General features: G+C 39.9%; 1 protein-coding gene across 8 annotated transcripts in view; it reads right to left on the reverse strand.

Moving 5' to 3' along the window:
• Window positions 1-22,914, reverse strand: part of PPFIBP2 (PPFIA binding protein 2) — a 98,191-nt gene that overhangs the window by 37,688 nt on the left and 37,589 nt on the right. For 6 of the 8 annotated variants that reach the window (XM_058160399.1, XM_058160426.1, XM_058160408.1 and 3 more), the window contains exons 4-5: window positions 9,747-9,878; window positions 1,976-2,158 (exon numbers count right to left, since the gene is read on the reverse strand). In XM_058160399.1, coding sequence (XP_058016382.1) covers window positions 1,976-2,158; window positions 9,747-9,878 — 315 coding nt within the window. The remainder of the gene's footprint in view (window positions 1-1,975; window positions 2,159-9,746; window positions 9,879-22,914) is intronic. The other 2 variants (XM_058160451.1, XM_058160443.1) reach the window with 1 other exon arrangement.

Genomic DNA, 22,914 nt, shown 5'->3' on the forward strand with positions numbered 1-22,914 from the left:
ATAGAGGCTTTCCTCTGTCCCATTCATTTGATTCTCTTAAACAAAATATGTATAAACTAAATGAAACCAGATGCTTATAATTTAAATACATTTTGAAGATCATTGCCTTAAATGGAGGCCCACAGTCAGTAATGTTCTCATATCCATCAAATAATAAGAGTTTGATGCACCGTGATAACATATTATAGGTAAACTTTTAAAAATTACTTAATAGGTTTAATAAAACTTTAATTACTATAAAATTAAATTAAAAAACAGATTATGTCTGGAATGATTTTTTTGCTTTCCTTGTTAATTATGCATTACTAAAACAGATTTGCCAAACTTAGCAATTAGGTTCAATATTCCTCGCATACTTCTATAAATAAGAGGGCTGGTTTCTTTAAATAAAAACATTATAAATTAATAAAGAAGGGTAGAAAGACCTAAAATCCTAAGTCCTTAACTAGACCTTAGAACATAGAACATAAAATAATATGGTTGGAAGGGACCTTGGAGGTCTTACAGTCCAACTCCCTATTCGAGCAGGAGACCTTATACCATTCCAGACAAATGGCTGTCTAATCTGTTCTTGAAAACTTCCTGTGAAGGAACAAGCTGTTCCACTGATTAATTATTCTCACTGTCAGGAAATTTCTCCTTAGTTCTAGGTTAGATCTCTCTTTAACAATCTTCTGCCCTTTACCTCTTGTCTTGCCCTCAGATGCTTTGGCTAATAGGTCGACCTCTCTTCTCTGTTACAGTCCCTCAAGTACTGGAAGACAGCTATTATATGTCCTAATCATAAACTATCATAATACCTAATCCTTCTCTTCTAAACTAGACATATCTAGTTCTCTCAATTGTTCATCATATGGTTAAGCTTCCTTACACCTTTATTGCTCTTCTCTGCACTCTTTCTAGGGTTTTAACATCTTTTTTGAATTGTGGTGACCAGAATTGGATGAGGTATTCCAAGTATGGTCTCATTAGTGCAGTATAGAGTGGTACTGTCTCTTCCTGAGATCTTCAAGCTGCCCCTCTGTTGATGCAACCTAAGACTGCATTGGCATTTTTGGCAGCTTCAGCACACTACTGGCTCATATTCGCTAGGACTCCTAGATCTCTCTCAGTTACTGCTGGCGAGCCAGCTATCATCTATTCTATATCTGTGCATTTGGTTTTTCTTGCCTATGAGTATGTAGGTCCCTACTTTTCTAATCACTGAATTGTATTTTTTTGTATAGGTCCAATGTTCAAGCCTGTCAAGGTCTTTACAATTTGCAACATGATTCTGCCTTAATAATATACTTTGAGATAAAATGTTCCTATATTAACAAATTAGACAAGAGCACTTAGACTTAGATCACAGTGCTTTTGCAGCCCTCTCTAAGTAGTTTACAGAGTTAGCATATTGCCCCCAACAATCTGGACCCTCATTTTACCCACCTCGGAAGGATGGAAGGCTGAGTCAACCTTGAGCCTGGCGAGATTTGATTTGCCAAATTGCAGTCAACCAGCAGTCAGCAGAAATAGCCTGCAGTACTGCATTCTAATCACTGTGGCACCATGGCTCATGAGTACAACATAGGTAAAACACTATAATCCATAATTTGAAACTACTTAAATATTGTAAAAATGGGTTTTACAAATATACATCCAAACATGGATCACCATTACAATTTTATATCAGAAATAGCTGTTGTTATTTCAAGCACAGCTCTTCAGCTTTGACAACGTTTCACAAAATCCCTTTAAGTAAAATGTAGAGTTGTAGGAGATAAATCTGATTTACAACTGGGAGTCAGGGCCTATTATTGCCCCAATTCCAGGACAAGATAACATTACTTTGTTATGAAACACAGCATTCTGTAAAAACAGCATCAATTCATGCCAAGTGGTCACAGCAAATTCTGGTTAGTAATATTTAGTTTATTCCTCAAAAAAAAAAAAAAAGGAAAATGTATAGATTCAGGCTAACATTTGACCTTCATACTTCATACTGAAAGCAGTTCTCCTGTGAAGGGAACTCTGTCACCCATTCAGTGCTGTTTTGAGAACCAATTGCCTCCACACTTGGTTTCCTACTGTGTGATTTTCTTTCCTGGATTTGATTATTAATCTCCAGTTGCAGTTTACACATCTGTTCTTGCAGGTCACTGATCAGGTTGACTACTGACTAAATAAGAAAGACAGAAAATGACATCTAGCGACAACATAAAATGAATCCAAGAGCATAGTTTTTTTGGGGGGGGGATGAGATATAACAATAGGCATTAAGGTGTCCTCTTTTGTCAAATAGTCAAAAAGCATAGGGATCATTCCACTTTAAATAATTTTATTAAATAGTTTTAATGCTTAAAACTATTCTTAATCTTAAGAAGCTCAGTTGACAAGTAACATCATAAGAGATAAAAAATAATGCATTCGGAAGACTCAAAAGCCCTTTGGTTTGATAAATGTTTCTAGCTCATTAAGAATGTATATCTGTGATTGATTTCCTCAATATCTGGCTGTGATCATATCAAACCAGTGCTTTTTCTGCCATATTGTAAAAGGAAGGAACCCTCTCTGCAAAACTTACATTTCTTAAAAGAATATAAAAAATGAACAGTAAAAAGAAATGGTGCTACTTATTAAGGCTAGGCAATTCTTTAGATTTATCTGGAAAAATATGCCTCCAAAAATTTGGAAAGGGAACTTCACACCTATCTGTAATTCATTAAAGCATTTCTGCTTTTTCTTTTTTTACAGAATCACACAACTACAGCAAAAAGCAATCCATTGCAGCTTTGTGATCCTGAAAACAGAAGTGGTTACTTTAATGAGTTGCAGATAAATTCTACATTTGTGCTGTGTTTTGAAACTCTCCCAAAAAGTAGCTGAAGCACCGACAGTCCTAATCTCATATTTAAAAATGTTTCAAAGGCCTCATAAATCACAAGCTTTCATAAAATATTCCTAGGAATTTGGCTATTGTGGAATCTTATTAAATAGCAGTGTTCCCTTTGTTGTTTTCATGGCAACAATACAGAGGTATGTTATTACCGGCTTCTTCTGAGATAGTGTTTGGTTCTGCAGTCTAGCCTACAGGCTGGGATTTCCCATTCAAATACTTAACCAGTTTCAACTCTGCTTATTCAAAGCCAACTAAGAACAATTAGGTATTGCTACTGTTCTGAAAGAATCTTGATAGTTCTTAAAAATCAGTTATAAATGCAAGTATTCTTTTGTTGATATCCATCAGGATCCATCAATATTTTTCTTTTTAATACCTAGTAGATTTTGTTCAAGAATAATGAATATCTTACAAACACCTGAAGTTCTTTTTAAATCACAAAGATTCAGTGACAAAGACATTAAAAACATCCTCTAAAAGAAGAACAGATGAAAATAATATCTCAAAATATAAAGCTGCTTCCCAAATGAAAATAGAAGCATAGATAGCCTTTGCAGAGTTCGTGGAGCCAAGATAATTGAGAAAGTTTGGGTACAGTTGCATCAGGTTTAGTATTTCATAACCTCAGTTTATGCTTTAAGATTATGATACATATAAATACACACTACAGAGGCACCATTAAACATTGTATTTCATTTTTTATATTTGATGAGTGTCAGCTCTTCTATTTTCACGTAAAAGATAATTTTAAATTGTAAAACACTAATGCAGCAAAAAATGGTAAAATCTAACTTCATGCTAAAGTAAATTATTGCTTCTGATTATCACAGATGATTATATATAAGTTCACCACCTTAATTTATTTGTTAAAAATAACAAAGGCAGGATCTAAATAAATATATCAGTATGCATAGACTAACTTTGTATTCATATAAAATTGCATCTTCAAATCATATAAGAAAATCAATTCTAGGCAAGGTATTCAAAAATGAAAATGACAAAAGTCTCAAAATCCATGTTCTCAATATTTTTTCTTACAGCATCAATTGAAAATATTTTCAATTGGAGAGTCCTTAAGTTTTGAGTAGAAATCTTGAAGGGATAATTTTGGAAAGAAAACCCTCTCACTAAGCTAAAATTAAACTGCCGCTGCAGATGGACAGAGAAATATAGGTAATCTTTGACTTACAACTACAGTTGGGAGCAGAATTTCATTTGCTAAGCAAGCTGGCTAAGGGAATTATGCTCGATTTTATGACCTTTACTGCCATGGTTGTTAAGCAAACCTCTGCAATTATTAAGCGAATCACAAGGTTATTAAGCAAATCCAGCTTCCCCATTGGCTTTGCTTGTCGGAATCTGGCTGGGAGGGTCACAAATGGCAACCAAATGACCCTGGGATACTGCAACTCTTGTAAATACATACCGGTTGTCAAGCACCCAAATTATGATCTCATGACTATGGGGATGCTGTGAGGGTCAAATAAGCAAGGACAGCTCATTAAATCACTTTTTTTAATGCCATTGTAAGACTTGAACCGTTGTTAAACTGTGTTGTGACCTAGGCCCAAGTAGTTATTACCAGACACAATCAGTCCTAAACAAACGTATTTTATTAGAACAGCTGAGAATTACTTCATTCTCATCTTAGTCCAGACTAATTCCAAAACAAATCCTTCAGAAAAAGTCTTTCGGCCTTATCACAAACCTTTGTCAAAGGCTTTTCTTGGCAAAGCCCCACGAAGTTCAGAAACAAGAGACGCCAACTAGAAACAAATGTAGCAACGTTGCTTTCCTACAAAGAGCCCAAGAGCCTTTGCTACTCTTGCTACTCCCTCTTAAGGGAGGGGCCAATCTCTTCTGGCCTTACTCCCGAGTCGTCCTTATTGCTTTAGCTGTTCTTGCCTTCTGGCAGCTCTTCGCCTGCGTGCACTAGGAACAGGCTCCTCTTGTTCCTCTGCCTCTCTGCTGTCCTCCTCTGGAGGCTCCGGAGTCCACACATCGCTCCCAAATGGCCCTGGCCCCATCTCTGCCTCCGATGCAGAACCCTGATCCAGGCCTTCCCTGACTCCAGGACTGGCCCATTGTCCTCCCCAGCCTCCTCATTGTCTAATTCCGCTGCCAGCTCCGCAGGCTGCGGGTGGACCACAACAAACTGATGGTTGTAAGTTAAGACTACCTGTATATATGCTGCAACAGGCATTCATTTTCAAACTCAAAGAAATGGGATTCTGACAGGTTCCTTTCACTTAGCTGAAAGCAGATGCTAAACCCTTCCCTGCTTCTATCTCTCAGTCAGGGTAACCCACAGTATTCACCACCCAATTCTTGTGTCAGAATTAAGTACAAAAAATACAGCTTTGTTTTTCATGACATTTTGTTGTCATAGGAACCATTTCACAGAGTCTATAGAGCCACATGATTCTGCTACTCTTCTTTCAATCTGTTTCTCTTTATTCCCGTCTGAAAAAAAACACTATTACATTGGTTTCATCTGGTTTCTACTACCTATGTCACTTCTTTTCAGAATTAAAATGGGAAACAGATTCAAGTTGAGTGGGAAAGAAGAAAAAGAGATGTCTCTGATTTAAGCCAATCTGTTATTTCTCCACAGAGCACTGTTTTCTGTGTGTGTCTTGACTGAAATAATAGAGATAAATCAAGGTAGATAAATCCAATTTCATGTGTGCAGCAGAAATATTTATTTATTTTATTCAACTTGGGTGCTGTCCAGTTCCAATCAATTGGGGTGGCTCACAACTATAAAAGAATACAAAGAGAATACAAAAGAATACAAAGAGCAACAAATTAGCCAGCTCTTTAAAGGCTTTCCAGAATGAAATAAGGGTGGGAGTGTGACATACTATGCGACATCTTGTTGTCTGTTAGCTGTTGCCCTAATAAAGGGAATTGTTGCTTCACATTGTCTCGCCTCCATTTCGCCTCTCGTTCCTCGAAGGAAGCAGGGAGTTATATGGATTTTTTTTTGGGGGGGGGGGTTATTCCAGAGGACAACACTGCTACACAAATGGCATGTTTCCAAGACCCACAAAGATGACAATGTTCAATGAAGGGGATCTACAACTTACCCATTGTGCCAGATCACTGGACAAGCTGAAATAATTAAAGACAGGAGGCCTCATTTTACCTCAAGAAAAAAACCAGAAAGCTCCTTGATATTACTGATGGTATTCAGCCAGTTCAAACCAGTTCAGGTGAATCGGTAGTGGCGACCTGCAGCTGGGCCTGCCCATTCACCCCGGCACTATGCCATCCTATTTAGCCACATTTTCTAAGCCGCGTGCATGCGTGCAAGCTGCGCACATGGGGCAAAGCACATGCACGGAAGGCGCACACACTCACATTTTTGGTGGGCGAGAAACCAGTGGTAAAATAATGTGAAACCCACCTCTGCTTGACATGCAAGCTTCTCGACAGCTTCCTCACTGACTTTGCTTGTGGGAAGCCAGCAAATGGCGGTCATGTAACTATGGGAGGCTGCAACCATCATAAGTATGAGCTGACGGCTAAGTGCCTGGATCACACTCATGTGATTATGGGGTTCTGCAATAGCTGGAACTTTGAGGATCAGTTATAAGTACCACTTGTTCACTGTCATCACAACATTGAATGGTTACTGAATGAGTGATCATGAACTGAGGACTACCTATACAGAGCTGGTACAACAGTTGTACCTAACAAATACATACCAATGGGTCTACACCAACCAGTAGGAAGGTGATGAGTAATGTACTAGTTCAACATATTAATAAATTACTTGTATGAAGGGTTAGAAAATGTGATCAAATCTGAAGGTAACACAAGAATAGGGGGGGTGAAATACTTTAGAGGCTAATGCCAAAATTCAATAATATCTTGACAGGCTAAAAGCAGAAAATAGAAACAAGTATAAATTCCAATAGGGATAAATGCAAAGTCTTACATTTTGTTAGATAAAATAAAGGCATAAGTGTAAGAGCCAGGTTGGTCTAATTGCAAAGGCACCAAGCTTGAAACCAGAAAATTCTGAGTTCTAGTTTTGCTTTAGGCATGAAAACTGGCTGGGTGATTTTGGGCCAGTCACTCTCTCTCTCAGCCCAATTCATCTCACAGAATAGATGTTGTGGAGAATGTAGGAGGAGGAACAAACATTGGATATGTTCACCACATGATTTATTTATAAAAATAATAAAGGTGAGATTTTTTAAAAAATCTTTAAAAATATTGGGAGAATCATACTGGACAGCAATAATGTGAAAAAGATCTAGGTATCTTAGTGGATTATAAACTGAACCTAAGCCAATCAAGTCATGCAATTGCAAAAAGGGAAAAAAAGAGCAAATGCAATCCTAAACTGCATCAACTGAAGTAAAGTGTCAGGTTTAAAAGAAGTAATTTCTCCTCTCTATTCTGCACTGGTCAAACTACACACAGAATTCTACATACAGTTCTGGGAACTGTATTTTAGGAAGTAGATTTGCAAATTGGAGTATGTCTAGAAGAGAAAGTTCAAGGTGGTAAGGAACCTTGATGGGAATACTTATGAAAAGGTGTTGGGTATATTCAGCTTAGAGGATAGAAGACTTCAGGGAGACATTATAGCTGTCTGAGTATCTGAAGGGGTATCATGAAGAAGAAGTGCAGACTGTTTCAGAGTTATTCCAGGACAAGAAAGAAGTTTTAATTACATAAAAGTAATTTTGGTAGGAGTAAGTTTTAAACTGTAAAATCTGTTCAACACTGGAACAGATTACCCCAGGGAATGATGGATTATCACTAGATATGTTTACACTGAGTGGTCGTCTCTGAGATGTAGTACTGGCCAGAAACTAGATAATCTCCTTTCTAATCCTTCCATTGTATTCAATTTCATTGTACACTTGTTGTGCATTGACAATAAAGGTTTGATTTGATTTGTATGGTTTCATGATTTCTCAATGCATACCTTGGCACTGTTTTGGGAACAACTACTCTGATGTTTCCCGTTAATAGTTATAAGTCAATTTCACCAAGCCCCTAGTATTCTATCAGGTCAACTTTTAAAAAGGAAGACAATGAGTTAAATAAAAATAAATATTTTTAAAGGAACATGTTTTTAAACAGGAACTTAAATCATTGGTTTAAGTTATGTTTAAAGTTCTTAAGCAAAAAACAAAAAAAGATTTTTACCAGTTCAAAACTGTTGCTTACTGTAAATAAGTATGAAAAAGATGGGATGCCCCTACATATCATAAGTATTTGTTTATTTAATTCAATTGAGGTACCACTTGATTCCAGCTGATTCTGGGCAGTTCACCATGTATTACCATAAAAGTCCAATACATACCAAAACAAAATGGGATGGAGATACACACATACACACTAAGGGGCAGTTTGTAGACCATGTGATCTATAATCAGTAATTAGCTTAGTGACATTTAAGATTAAGGATGAAACTGCATCAGTTGTTTCTCTTGGTACTCTTTCCAAGTACCTTTGCAAAACAATGTATGCAGGTGATGTATTCTGCCTCTACACCCTCAGCAAAGGGATACAAAATTATGCTCAAACATGTTATACTTCTCTGACCACTTTGAAATTGAGTTTTTCAGATAGCAATACATCTGCATGTTGCTGACTATACACTGATAGAAGAAGGTGCACACTATATAAGATAGAAACCAAACTGGAAAGTTTTCCCAAGTTTTCTAACTGAACTGTAGAATTGATTATACAAGTATGAATTTAATCTAGTTCTGATCCTTTGTTACTGATGTAATTGGTAATACAATGGACGAAGCGTTGAAGCATGACAGGAATAATAGGAGTAAAGAAATGCTTATGAAATTATCTGCTTTCCTTAAAGGACTTGGGAAAAGATTAATTTTTATTTTTAAACTATGTCAGGAGTATAAAATACATAACATATGGCTACCAGTAGATGGGAGCAGAGATGGGTTTCAGCAGGTTCTGACCAGTTCTGGAGAACCGGTAGCGGAAATTTTGAGTAGTGTGGAGAACTGGCAAATACCACCTCTGATTGGCCCTGCCCTCATCTATTCTCTGCCTCCCGAGTCCCAGTTGATCAGGAGGAAATGGGGATTTTGCAGTAACCTTCCCCTACCACGCCCATCATGCCACGCCCACAGAACTGTTGGTAAAAAAAATTTGAAACCCACCACTGGATGGGAGGTTGAGTATAACTCTAACTATCACATCAGAATAGATGGGGCCAAGAATTTGGACTTCCTGTTTTGCATGGCTTAATGCATCTATTTAATCTCCTAATTATCCACCCCAGAAGAGACAAAAATAGCTTGGGTGCCATTTATTTTGGCAGCCTCTCCCTTCCACTTGTTTTTTTTTTGTTAAAAAAGGAAAATCTGCATGTTTTTCTTTTCAGCAGAATTTCACCATTCTTGCATCCTCTACTGATAAAGGAAAAAAAATGCAACAGGAGGAAGAGGAAAGAGTTCAATGCTGCTACTACAAAAACCGTTCTTGAGCGAAAAGAGCAGTTCAAAAATGTGAAAAGTAAATAAAACAAAATGCTAAAATAAAAAAGCCCACATAAAATAAAGTTAAGGAAAAAACTTGGAATTTACACAGTAGGTTAACTTTGACATAAATCTATCTTCCAGATCTCAAATTTGGTTGAGAAGGAGGAAGATGAAAGACAGCTTAGAAAAATGTAGAGAATATTATCATTTGTTTTCCTCTCTCTCTCTCCCTCTTTCTTCCCCCTCTCCTGGAAATGAAGTAGTTACAAAAATTTTCTTGCCCCAGCATAGGAACATGGCAGCAGTCAGCTTTAATAATGTAGAAAGCAATCTGTGCAAAGTTCTGATCATAGCTTCAGGAACTGAAAAAATAAACAAATGAGGCTTACCTCAGCTTTGTTCTGCTTCTCTTCATATTCGCTTTGTTCCTTCTCCATTCCAACCAGTTTGATTTTCAGATCTGAAACTTCTGCCATTAAATCCAATTTCTGAGTTTCTAGCAGCGTCCGGCTTAACAGTTCCTGCAAAAAGAGAATATTACTTTTTCAGTTATTCTATTCTAAAATAACAGAAATTGTCTTTTTTTTTTTTTAGAATAGAATAGAATAGAATTTTTATTGGCCAAGTGTGATTGGACACACAAGGAATTTGTCTTGGTGCATATGCTCTCAGTGTACATAAAAGAAAAGATACATTCATCAAGGTACAACATTTACAACACAATTGATGATCAATATATCAATATAAATCATAAGGATTGCCAGCAACAAGTTATAGTCATACAGTCATAAGTGGAAAGAGATTGGTGATGGGAACTATGAAACGATTAATAGTAGTGCAGATTCAGTAAATAGTCTGACAGTGTTGAGGGAATTATTTGTTTAGCAGAGTGATGGCCTTTGGTCTTTCACTGATCCCTTTCTGATTTTAACAATGAACATGCAACATCTACTTTATTATTATTATTATTAAGGTTTGTCGCACAATCAGATGTTTAGACTGGTTCTGGCATTTTTGTCCAGCGAGTCCTTCCCAAGAATCTAGGATAGGAATGTTTGATGGTATTTAAAGCTACTGTTGCAGGAAATAAAATTATTCCAAGTAAAGCTGTCTTTTGCAATTGATTGACGGTGGCTTTGTCCATGCTGATGGTGTTCAAGTGGTGCTCCAGATGTTTTAGAATTGTACCCAGGGTGCCTATTATTATTGGTACTCTTTTTGCTTTCTTTTGCCACAATCATTCTGACTCCTATTTAAAGCTACTTGTATTTTGTTATTTATTATTATTGCTATTACTAGTACCGTAATTACTTTATTATCCAAGAGCTTTAGCATTTTGTATATGGTTTTCTTAAGCATGTTTTGAATTATGGAAGCAGTCAAATAAACATGTACCACCAGTAAATAAAATAACCCATAGCTGTTAGAACAGAATAAAAGTACCGAAAATAAAGGTTTGTTCTCCAGGAGTTCATTCAGAGTACAGAAAAAAATTGTTTTATTCTTTTAGGTTTAGAAAATTATATATGGGAGACTGGATTTTTGAGCAGGAAATAGCAACTGGGGAAAATGTTTTGCCCCTTTCCCCTCTTTCTTCCCACAAAGATGTCTAGATAGGGCATATTTAAAAAATACAAAGGAATTCTATGGCTAATGCAGGGAGGGCATGCATTCTAACTCAGAGAGTTTGTAGTGGTAGTTAAAGTAAAAACTCTCTAGAAAGATCCACTGAAATCTATAAACTATGCCCACGCTACAAATTAATACTGGGTTGGGTTTTTTTGAGTGGGACTGTTCTAGTTTAAAACTTCCACAAATTGCTGGGTGGGACAATCTTAAAAAGAACCAGAAGATAAATGAGCCTTAAGGATTCAGAAAGTCACATGACAGTATATGGAGATACTATTTCTAACAATGTCATGTCACATTTTTCTCACAGCTAGATCTCTGACTCCATCTTTTCTGGAAGCTGGAAAAATGTGCATTAGTATCAACATGGGAGCACTAAATAAACACTAAAAAAACTCTTTGGAAATAATGTGTTATTAAAATCAAATCAGTCAAGCAATTTTATCCACAGATGCTGTAGTACACAGAACAAGAAATAATGGGTTAAATTATAAGGAAATATTTTTTTTTTCAATTGGGAGATCAGAGAAAATGTCCAAACTTCACCAGTTGTTCAAAAGTAAAACAGTGGTGGACTTTCTTTCACTGAAAATGCTTAAATAAAAATGGTCACATGTCAGAAATGCTACAGTGGAAGGTTACTGCCCTGGGCAGAGGTTTGGAGCACATGATCTCTAAGGACCTCTTCAACCTTTACATTCCACGAGTAAATGATTGCTAGCACTGGAACTAAAATTTGTCCTAAAATGTCCTGTTATTCTTGGATAGCTGTTCTCAACCTTTTTGAAGCCTTTATTAAATTACTTTTGCAAATAACTTGCCCACTCCAAGATAATCCTACAATAATTGTGTTTCTCTCTTGATAATTAAAACACTCATTACTTGTTTCCAAAAATGTGATATTTACTTAGACAACTAGACCATTTGAAGGAGTGGAATCAACAACTTTATCTATCACTTCTATTTTTAGTGCTCTGCATGTCTTCAATTACTCTAGCTGTTTCCTTCTTTTTTAATAGATATTACCTTCATGCAAAAAAAAATGTTGTTTATTGACTGTAACATAAGACAGAAATTACTTATGTTGAATTTAGCTGAATTCAGTTAAAGTGTTCACTATTTTCTTGCCTGGAAGAAGATGCTGTGACCGAAATCCAACGTCAGTTGTTCATGAAACACATCAGTATACAGATTTATTCTTGTGTTTACTGATTTTGCAGGAGCATTTGACAATTTCTATTGGCAATGGAAATTGGTGCTAGTCCAGAAGATGTTCCTGCTAATACCATATGCCCCTTGCTTCAAATATACAATGTATAAAATATATGTTTATACAGTTCCTATTAATGACAAAATGTCCAAATGCTTCCCTGTATATATTGGTGAAAGTAAGACGGGATTGCTCTCTCTTGGGATTCAACACTATGATCAATGCAGTAAAGTGGTAGTCTGCTGTTTGGGATGGTGTCATATTTCAACAAGATGACTTAATGACACATCAAATGTTATTTTTGCAGAAAATGAAAGATATGCCTATGAAATCATGCTTGATATAAAAACTGCTTATCTCTATCAATATTGACAAGACCAAGGCATTCACAACCAATGACTCCCAGACAACCACAGACTTTGATGAAGGTCACTTGAGCAATTTACATACTTTGGCTGATTTATCCAAGAATATAAAATAGTTGGCACAGACAATGTCCACAATCAAATTGGCCAGGTTATTTTAGCCTTCAGAAAGGTGTTTCTAGAGAAAAAGCAATATAAGGATTGCTGCTGAAATATACAGTCATCAATAATCAATGATCAATGCACAAGATCTTGGACCTTGCTTCAAATTGATTGGAAGAAGGTTGAAGTTTTCTAAAAGTTCTGCCTGAGCCAAATAGTATAGAATTTAATCTATGCAAAAATACAAAATCAAACAATTAAAGAATGGTTCTGCAACCAATTTATGCTAGTTGATAAAATTCAGAAATATAACTACTGCATGACTCCTGCCAACTTTCTCATCAAAATCTCAAGAAATCACAGCCAGGGATTGGAAAGTACAAAGATGAGCTTCAAAATACAAAAAAACAAACAAACCACTAGCTGAAACATATGAAAGAAGTCCCAGGAAACAGGACCACAACTAAACAATAACAAAACAAAAACTGGAGGCATGTACTATGTGACATCAGGAAACCCATAGTATCTACTGATTACTGTAGATGATTACTAGATATAAATTGAGGATTTTTAATATGAAGATCAGATAATGAATGCAAATCCACATCTGAAAGGCATGCAGCAAAATGTCACAGAAATAGATCTGAGGTTTTTGAACACCACATTTGAGAAAGTTATATAAAAACATTGTTCAAGAATTAGTCTGGAGGCAGTTTTCCACTGGTACTATATTATATATAAATACTTCACATTTTAGCTGAACATATACATGTGCATATAATATACACCTCATATCAGAATATTCATACTGTCCTATACCTCTATGAACTGCAATTACATCCTCTCAAAGTTTGTTTTATATTTTTATTTAATCCAGTTATATTTCAATGAGGCCATCTTAAATGTTAACCAGATGACACTTGTGGCTCAGAAAATATACTGAACTGAAAATTATTTGAAGTGGAGCTTAAAGAAATCACCATGGTACAGTTGCTAACATGTGGAAGTAATTACTTCTATTTTCAAGCAGATGCTTACGTTGACCAATTCGCTAGTGGAATATGACCCACTTTGCTATGTGGAAATTACAGAGTATTCCAGCGGTATGATGCAATTGGAAGGCAGCTTAAATAAATATGGAGTTGTAAAAAGTAAAAGTATAGTTCAGAGTTATAACTTTTGAAGTGAAAATACAATATATGCCGTCTGAACTCTATAGAAACTCCAATATGAATGGCAAAGAACTCAGAGTAGAGGCATAGAAAATTATATATATATATATATATATATATATATATATATATATATATATATATATGTATGTATGTATGTATGTATGTATATATATATATATATATATATATATATATATATTTGTTTTCTGAGGTTTTTGAACACCACATTTGAGAAAGTTATATAAAACATTGTTCAAGAATTAGTCTGGAGGCAGTTTTCCACTGGTACTATATTATATATAAATACTTCACATTTTAGCTGAACATATACATGTGCATATAATATACACCTCATATCAGAATATTCATACTGTCCTATACCTCTATGAACTGCAATTACATCCTCTCAAAGTTTGTTTTATATTTTTATTTAATCCAGTTATATTTCAATGAGGCCATCTTAAATGTTAACCAGATGACACTTGTGGCTCAGAAAATATATATATACATATATATATATATATATATATATATATATATATATGTATGTATGTATGTATGTATGTATGTATGTATGTATGTATGTATGATAAAAACCTCAGAAAACCTCAGAAAACAAATATATATACATATATATATATATATATATAATTTACAGGGTTATGCTTCCATCTAAGCTATTGTTTTATTTATATTAATATACATATATTTATAATCAATTAAAACAGCTTCCAAGAAAAAAATGGTTTCATAAAAAAAACAATCTAAGTGGCATGATTGGTAAAGTTATATTTCTCAAACATAATTCTATAAATTAGCACTGAATATTATCTTTAAGTTAAGACTGATTTTTAAATTAAGGATCTTCCATGAGATTATTTGTGTTTTATATGATTTACAAGTGTTCATTTTCAAAAATGCATGTGAAATACATTGAATAAATATATAAATACTATAGAACAGCAGTAACAATATGGTATATTAAATAGTACAGGAAGTATGGAATAGCAGCATGGATTCATAGTGCGACTGTAAGTTCCAAAACAGCACACTGATTTTGAAATATTTATTTAAAATAACAAAATCTGGAAAATGAAGTTTGAAAATGCAGCAAAATCACCAACTATCAGGTTTTAAGAATTTAAAAGACAGAAACAAAGCAGAAAATCTAGTAAAAGATTTTTTAAAGTAACAGTCCAAAACAATACACAAGATTTATTAAAATATATGTTGTAGAAAGTACAAACTATTCTATCTCTTCGTGAAAGAAGTTTGGAAAGAAGAATCCTACCTGTTTTGCAAAATTCAGCAAGAATCACCATTGTATGAAGGCTGCAGTTTACAAGAATTATGTGTCAGCTCAGATGTAGTAGGGATGGGATACTTATTTAACTCAAACGCAAAAGAACCTGACTGTGTTATTACACAGTAACAGACATTGGCCTGCAGCCTTCCTCTTCACTGTTTAAAACATTGCAAATCTAAGGAAAAGGAGACAGCCCAAACTTGCCAGAGCAAACCGCTTCAACACATAGGCTTATGCATTTATATTCAACACTAATTCTAGATGTGACTCAAAAAAGCTTAAACAAGAACATTTTTCAGGGTGAAGGGGAGCTTTAAAAGACTAAAAACCTCCTGTGGCATTTCAGCAATTACGACTGGCCATTATAATATCTGCACAGCATCAGCAACTAATGCCCTTTTTTGTCATGTCTTTTTGAGATCTGAAAACTGAAAAGGCGGGGGAGGGGCGATCTTGTTGTCATGTTAGTAAAAATGGCCAGCCAGCCTTTGTGACACAACTCAGCTGAGCTTGGCTAGAGTTGTATGAGAGATAATCAGGAAGCTCAAGACTAAGGGCCAGACTGGGAAACTGAAAAATGTCCTGGAAAAAGGAAATAGTTTAGGAATAAAATGGCAGCTTCAGAGGTTTCCAAGCAAAGCTGAGAAACGGGGCATATGTCGCTTGAAGAATGTACATGACAGAAAATAGCAAAGCACATAAGTCTAAGGAATGCATGCTAGAGCTGCCTAAGACATAAATAAGAATGGGGTCAAGTGGGGCTACGCTTTATCACAGACATCAGTTCTAGCTTTACGGATCTTCCTGAAAATAATATATGTTCCTGTATATTTCCTTTCAATGTTTGGCTGTTGATCATTTTGTCAGAAAATTCTGCGCATGCGCAAGATGGCGCGGCTCTGAGGACTCGGCTCCGGCGACGAGAGGCCCCTCCGATGTGGGCGAAGCCTCGGCCGCGCGTTTAGCCGCTTGCTGCCCCCGGCCCGGTAGATCCTACCTCGGGCAGCCATATGAGAGATCTCTGGACTCTCTCGCACATGTGGCTGCCGAGAACGAGGCCGGGTAGGCAAGCGGTGGATTCTGGCGGCCATACTTTAGGCTCGGAGGTGGGGCGATGAGTCGGCGTTTTTTCCGGCCGTTTTTTCGGCCGATTTGTCTGGCCGGCAGGCCTCTAGCCTCTGGCTCGTTCTCCCGGCCCTCTTCTGACTGTGGACTCCGGACTTTTCGGGTGTAGCCTTTGGGCTCCAGCCTCTGCAACGTGGACGACCTGGATGATTGCGGAGGTATTTCATCCACCCCTATTGCCATCTGCCTTGCTGCCATGGTTCCTTGGCTTTCTCCCTGCTGCCGGATTGTGGACTTGGCAACCTTCATACCCCCCAGCCTCTCGGAGAGGTTTAGCCTTTTTTATGGGCTTCGCCTCTTGGAGGGGGAGGTCTGGGGAGACCCGGCTTCTGGAGTGGCTAGGACTCTTCCCCTGGCCATGTCTGGAGGTGGTTGTTGGAGGATTGCGGGGAGATGATGGAGGCACCCCGGAGTTGCCCCCTGCAACCAGTCTGTGACTGTGACTATTTTAACATCACCCATGCCCCCCCCTCGGCCTTTTTGAGACTTCTTTGGCCGTTTTTGGTCCTTTTGGACCCCTTGGGGGGGGACAAGGGAGTTATTTGGGGACAGAGGAGGACGGAGGAAGACGTGGCCAGCGACTGGAATGCCATTTCCCCTCACCCCCGGTTCCAGGATGTTTGGACTATGCACCGGACAGAATACCATCTAGACTGTCATTCGGTGCTAATTGCTGTTCCATTCTTTGTTTGCCTTCATTCTGGACTAGTACCATCTGTCATCATCTTGCCATTTGGAGATGGAGCCTCTACTTTGCCGATTCTTAGTCTCAGCTGCTACGCATTATACTGCTTGTGAACTCTTGCGCCTGCCTCGCAGGAATGGCCCTCCTCATTATCGAGGGCCGGCCTCCATGACGGGTCTTGGGACCCACAGAGGTGGCATGCGAAAAAGAAGAGCTTGTGGGGTTTTTTAGAGAGGGAATTTTTAAGGGGTGGGAGGGTAGGGGCGGGTAATGGGGGTAACCCGTCGGGTAGGGGGCCAGTTCCTGCACATGCTCGCGGCGGTTTTTTACTATCAGGTTCGGAGGTTATGGGGGAGGAGTTTGTTCCTATTTGTGAGGGTGGTCCTATTGACACGGTAAGTGGGAGGGGCAGGTATGGCGGAAGTGAGGGGTCATATCAAGTTCCGGGAGCGCGTGCTCGATGTCTTAAAGCGATCACGCGCTCCGACCCCTTGGACTTTTCCCGTTCCCCGGATGGTCAGGATCCTCAGAGCTTGGGCCTTCGGTTGATGTTGTGCAATGCTCGGTCCGTGGTGAACAAAGCCCCCCTTGTTTGTGACCTTATACAGGGGGATTCCGCGGACCTTATGGGCATTACGGAGACCTGATTGGGCACTGAAGGGGGCGTGCCCCTTGTTGAGATGTGCCCGCCGGGTTTCCGTGCATTCCATCAGCCGAGGGCCCAGGGTAGGGGTGGGGGGGTGGCGGTTGTGATTAGAGAGAGTCTAGAGCCGAGGGAGACCACTGTACCTCAGATTGCCGGGTGTGAATCCCTCTTTGTGAGATGGGGTCGTAGGTGTCAGATGGGCTTGCTGATCACGTACCTGGCTCCTTGCTGCGTGACAGCTGCCCTGCCCGAGCTCCTGGAGATGCTGGCTGGGGTGGCAGTTGAGACCCCCAGACTCTTAGTCATGGGGGACTTTAACTTGCCATCTTCCGGCTCATCATCGACGGCAGCTCGGGAGTTCACGGCTTCCATGACGGCCTTGGATCTGACCCAAGTAGTTGATGGCCCTACTCACATTGGGGGTGGCACTCTGGACCTGATTTTTCTCTCTGGTCAGTGGTTGAGAGATCTGGACTTAAAGGAAATAGTCATCGAACCTTTGTCATGGTCAGATCACTCTCTTCTTCGCCTAGACTTTCTGACCGCCATTCACCACCGCAGGGAGGCGGAGCCGACACGTTGGTTCCGCCCCAGGCGCCTGATGGACCCTGATGGGTTCCGGACGGAGCTTGGACCGTTTCCTGAGGGTCTGGCTCACGGCTCGGCTGAGGAACTTGTGGCGGCCTGGGAACGGGCCGCGGCGGGAGCCTTAGACCAGGTCGTGCCTTTACGGCCTCTGACCCGGCGCAGGTCCCAACCGGCTCCTTGGTTCTCCGAGGAGCTGAGAGGATGAGCGCGGAGAAGACGCCTAGAGAGTTCCTGGAGGTCTAGCCGTTCGGAAGCTGATCGGACACTAGTGAAGTCCTATACTAAGACTTACCTAGTGGCATTGAGGGAAGCGAGGCATAGCTACGCCTCCTCCCTCATTGCATCGGCAGATAACCGCCCAGCCGCCCTGTTTCGGGTGACTCGCTCCCTCCTACACCAGGGGGAGCGGGATGACCCGTTGCAGGGGCGTGCTGAGGAGTTTAACGGTTATCTATACGATAAAATCGTTCAGCTTCGGGATGGGTTGGACCAAGATTGCGGTGATGCGGGTGAGATGCTCGAGGGTGGTCTTGGCGATATTGTTTGGGATGAATTTGACCCTGTGGCTCCTGAGGACATGGACAGGTTGCTGGGTAGGCTGAATGCCACCACATGTTTACTGGACCCGTGCCCCTCCTGGCTGGTGCTGGCCACTCGGGAGGTCACACGAGGCTGGCTCAGGCGATTCGATCGCTTCTTTAGTGGAGGTGTCTTCCGGCCGCCTTGAAAGAGGCGGTGGTGAGGCCCTCCTTAAGAAGCCTTCCTGGACCCGGCTGTTTTAGGTAACTATCGTCCGGTCTCCAACCTTCGCTGCGGCGAAGGTTGTAGAAATATGGTGGCATATCAGTTTCCTTGCACCTGGATGAAACTGTCTATCTAGACCCGTTCCAGTCCGGTTTCCGGCCCGGTTACAGCACGGAGACGGCTTTGGTCGCGTTGGTGGATGATCTCTGGAGGGCCAGGGATAGGGTTGCTCCTCTGCCCTGGTCCTATTAGACCTCTCAGCGGCTTTTGATACCATCGACCATGGTATCCTGCTGCGCGGTTGGAGGATTGGGAGTGGGAGGCACCGTTTATCGGTGGTTCTCCTCCTATCTCTCCGACCGGTCGCAGTCTGTGTTGACAGGGGCAGAGGTCGGCCCGAGGCGCCTCACTTGTGGGGTGCCGCGGGGTCGATCCTCTCGCCTTCTGTTTAACATCTATATGAAGCCGCTGGGTGAGATCATCAGTGGTTTCGTGTGAAGTACCAGCTGTATGCGGATGACACCCAGCTGTACTTTTCTACACGGACCACCCCAACGGTTATCAAGTGCTGTCCCGGTGTCTGGAGGCCGTGCGGGTCTGGATGGGGAGAAACAGGCTCAAGCTCAATCCCGCCAAGACAGAGTGGCTGTGGATGCGGCATCCCGGTACAGTCAGCTTAATCCGCGGCTGACCATCGGTGGCGAGTCATTGGCCCCGATGGAAGGGTCCGCAACTTAGGCGTCCTCCTGGATGAGCGGCTGTCTCTAGAAGACCATTTGACGGCCGTCTCCAGGAGAGCGTTCTACCAGGTTCGCCTGGTACGCCAGTTCGCCTTTCTGGACGGGATGCCCTATGCACGGTCACTCACGCACTCGTGACGTCTCGCCTGGATTACTGCAATGCTCTCTACATGGGGCTCCCCTTGAAGGGCATCCGGAGGCTGCAGTTAGTCCAGAATGCAGCTGCGCGGGTGATAGATGGAGCCCCTCGTGGCTCCCGTATAACACCCATCCTGCGCAGACTGCACTGGCTACCTGTGGCCTTCCGGGTGCGCTTCAAGGTTCTGGTGACCACCTTTAAAGCGCTCCATGGCATTGGGCCGGGTTATTTACGGGACTGCCTACTGCTACCGAATACCTCTCACCGACCCGTGCGCTCTCACAGAGAGGGTCTCCTCAGGGTGCCGTCAGCGAGGCAATGTCGTTTGGCGACGCCCAGGGGAAGGGCCTTTTCTGTGGGGGCTCCCACCCTTTGGAACGAACTACCCCCCAGACTCCGTCAGCTTCCGGACCTTCGGACCTTCCGCCGCGGGCTTAAAACATACCTATTTAATTGTGCAGGACTGAGCTAGATTTTAAATTTCTGGGTTTTAATTGGGTTTTATTTGTATATTTTAATTAACGGGCTTTAAAATAAGTTTTTTAATTGTTTTTATTCTGTATTTATATGTTTTTAAGCGCCTGTGAACCGCCCTGAGTCCTTCGGGAGATAGGGCGGTATATAAATATGATTAATAAAATAAATAAAATAAATAAATAAAATTCACATTGGGGCAAAAGACAAAGACAACTATAAGACATACACAACATTCACTGTCAGGATTGCAATGGGCAGAAGACTCGCTGAATCCATCCATGAATACCAACTAGCAGACAGACAACATGACAAAAACTCCTTAATCACACAACACATGACTACAACATTACACAACACTACACTACTAACTAGAGCATACAAAACATTTGTCAGACCCATTCTTGAATACAGCTCATCCATCTGGAACCCATACCACATCTCTGACATAAATACAATAGAACGAGTCCAGAAATATTTTACTAGAAGAGTTCTTCACTCCTCCGAAAACAACAAAATACCTTATACCAACAGACTTGAAATCCTGGGATTAGAAAATTTACAACTCCGTCGACTTCGACATGACCTGTGTTTAACACACAAAATCATCTATTGCAATATCCTTCCTATAAAAGACTACTTCAGCTTCAATCGCAATATTACAAGAGCAAAAAATAGATTCAAGCTAAATGTCAACCTCTTCAAACTTGATTGCAGAAAATATGACTTCTGTAACAGAGTTGTTAATGCTTGGAACTCATTACCTGACTCCATAGTCTCTACTCAAAATCCCAAAATTTTCAACCAAAAACTGTCTACTATTGACCTCACCCCATTCCTAAGAGGACTATAAGGGGCGTGCATAAGAGCACAAAAGTGCCTACCGTTCCTGTCCTATTGTTCCCTTCATTATATCAAATTAATATAGTTGATGCATATTTTTTTACTCATATATATATATATATTTCTTCAAGATATGTTGTTTTATCTATGATAATTGTTTGTGTATACTGTTGTGACAAAAAGAAATAATAATAATAATAAAAAAGATTCAACCATAGTTTCAACAGGGGAACTGTAAGCATCCGGGGCCCAGCTAAATCCAAAAATGTAAGGGGATTCCTCGAAGCTTGGCATTTAGACAAGTCAGCCATCAATAAACACCGAGAAAAAAGCCATTCAAAAACTCCCTTCAAAACAGACCCCCCACAAAAGCTATCTATTGATGATAAGTATTAATATTGTTGCGACCCAGGCCCAAGTAAGTAGTAGAAAACTCAGTCAGGGAAAACAAACAAACAAACAAACTTTATTCGAACAGCTGAGAATTACTTCATTCCCAGCGTAGTTCAACTAAATTAAAGCAAATTCCTCCCAACACAAATTCTTCAGTCCTATCGCAAACCTTGGTCCAATTAGGCAACTGCCAAAGGCCTTTCTTGGCAAACGTTTAGAATCACAGATACAAAAATAAATGCAAGACGTAGACAAAGAAGAAGACGAAGCTACCAACGTTGTTTTCTGGCAAAGCCCAAATGCTGTTGCTGGTCTGCTTTAAGCTTTATGGGAGGGGCCAATCATCTCTTGTCCCTACTCCCGAGTTGTCCTCTTTGCTTGAGCTGCTTTTGCCTTCTGGCAGCTCTTTTCGTGCGTGCATTAGGAACAGGCTCCTCCTGTTCCTCTGCCTCACTACTATCAGTCGCTGGAGGCTCTGGAGTCCACACCTCACTCCCCAATGGCCCTGGCCTCACTTCAGCCTCATCGCTGTCCGACTCCATTGCCAGCTCCGCAGGCTGCTGGTGGATCACAACAAATATGTCCTAGAAACAGTGTTGATGAACCCAAAATGAACTTTGAACTATGGAATACCTTTTTTTTTTTTTGGTTTACATTTATACCCCGCCCTTCTCCGAAGACTCAGGGCGGCTTACAGTGTATAAGGCAATAGTCTCATTCTATTTGTATATTTTTACAAAGTCAACTTATTGCCCCCCCAACAATCTGGGTCCTCATTTTACCTACCTTATAAAGGATGGAAGGCTGAGTCAACCTTGGGCCGGGCTCGAACCTGCAATAATTGCAGGCTTCGGTGTTCTTAATAACAGGCTATTACCAGCTTGAGCTATCCGGCCCTTTACCTTACCTTCTCCAGAGAGTCTTATCATTAGCATCCTTTGGTGGCAGGTGAAGATATTTTATTTTCCCAGCCTTTTAAAATTGTATTATAATTCATATTGTTTTAGATGTTTGACAACCATCAGTTTGTAGGGGTATTTTATTTCGTATTTGATTTGACTGGATTGGATATACTTTAATTGTGCTTTATTATATAACACCCTGAGAGCTTTACCTATTAGTTGCTTAATTAATTGGTAGTATATATATTTAAATAAATATATACATAAATAGCCAAAGGTTAGTGCTATGAAATCACTGTTTTTTTGATATGATTCCTGATTGGCTGTATTCACCAGGCCTGGTCTGATCTATTCAAAATATAAAAACATATCCTTTTTTACTTGGAATATTTACAGTGGAGAGGTAAAGGGAAAAAAATAGAATTTATAAATGGACTGGTTAATAATACATAGGTTTCAACCCAAAAGCAGCACATTTCATACTAAAAAGA

Source organism: Ahaetulla prasina, chromosome 1, assembly GCF_028640845.1.
Source record: "Ahaetulla prasina isolate Xishuangbanna chromosome 1, ASM2864084v1, whole genome shotgun sequence".
In the NCBI taxonomy this organism is placed as follows: Eukaryota; Metazoa; Chordata; class Lepidosauria; order Squamata; family Colubridae; genus Ahaetulla; species Ahaetulla prasina.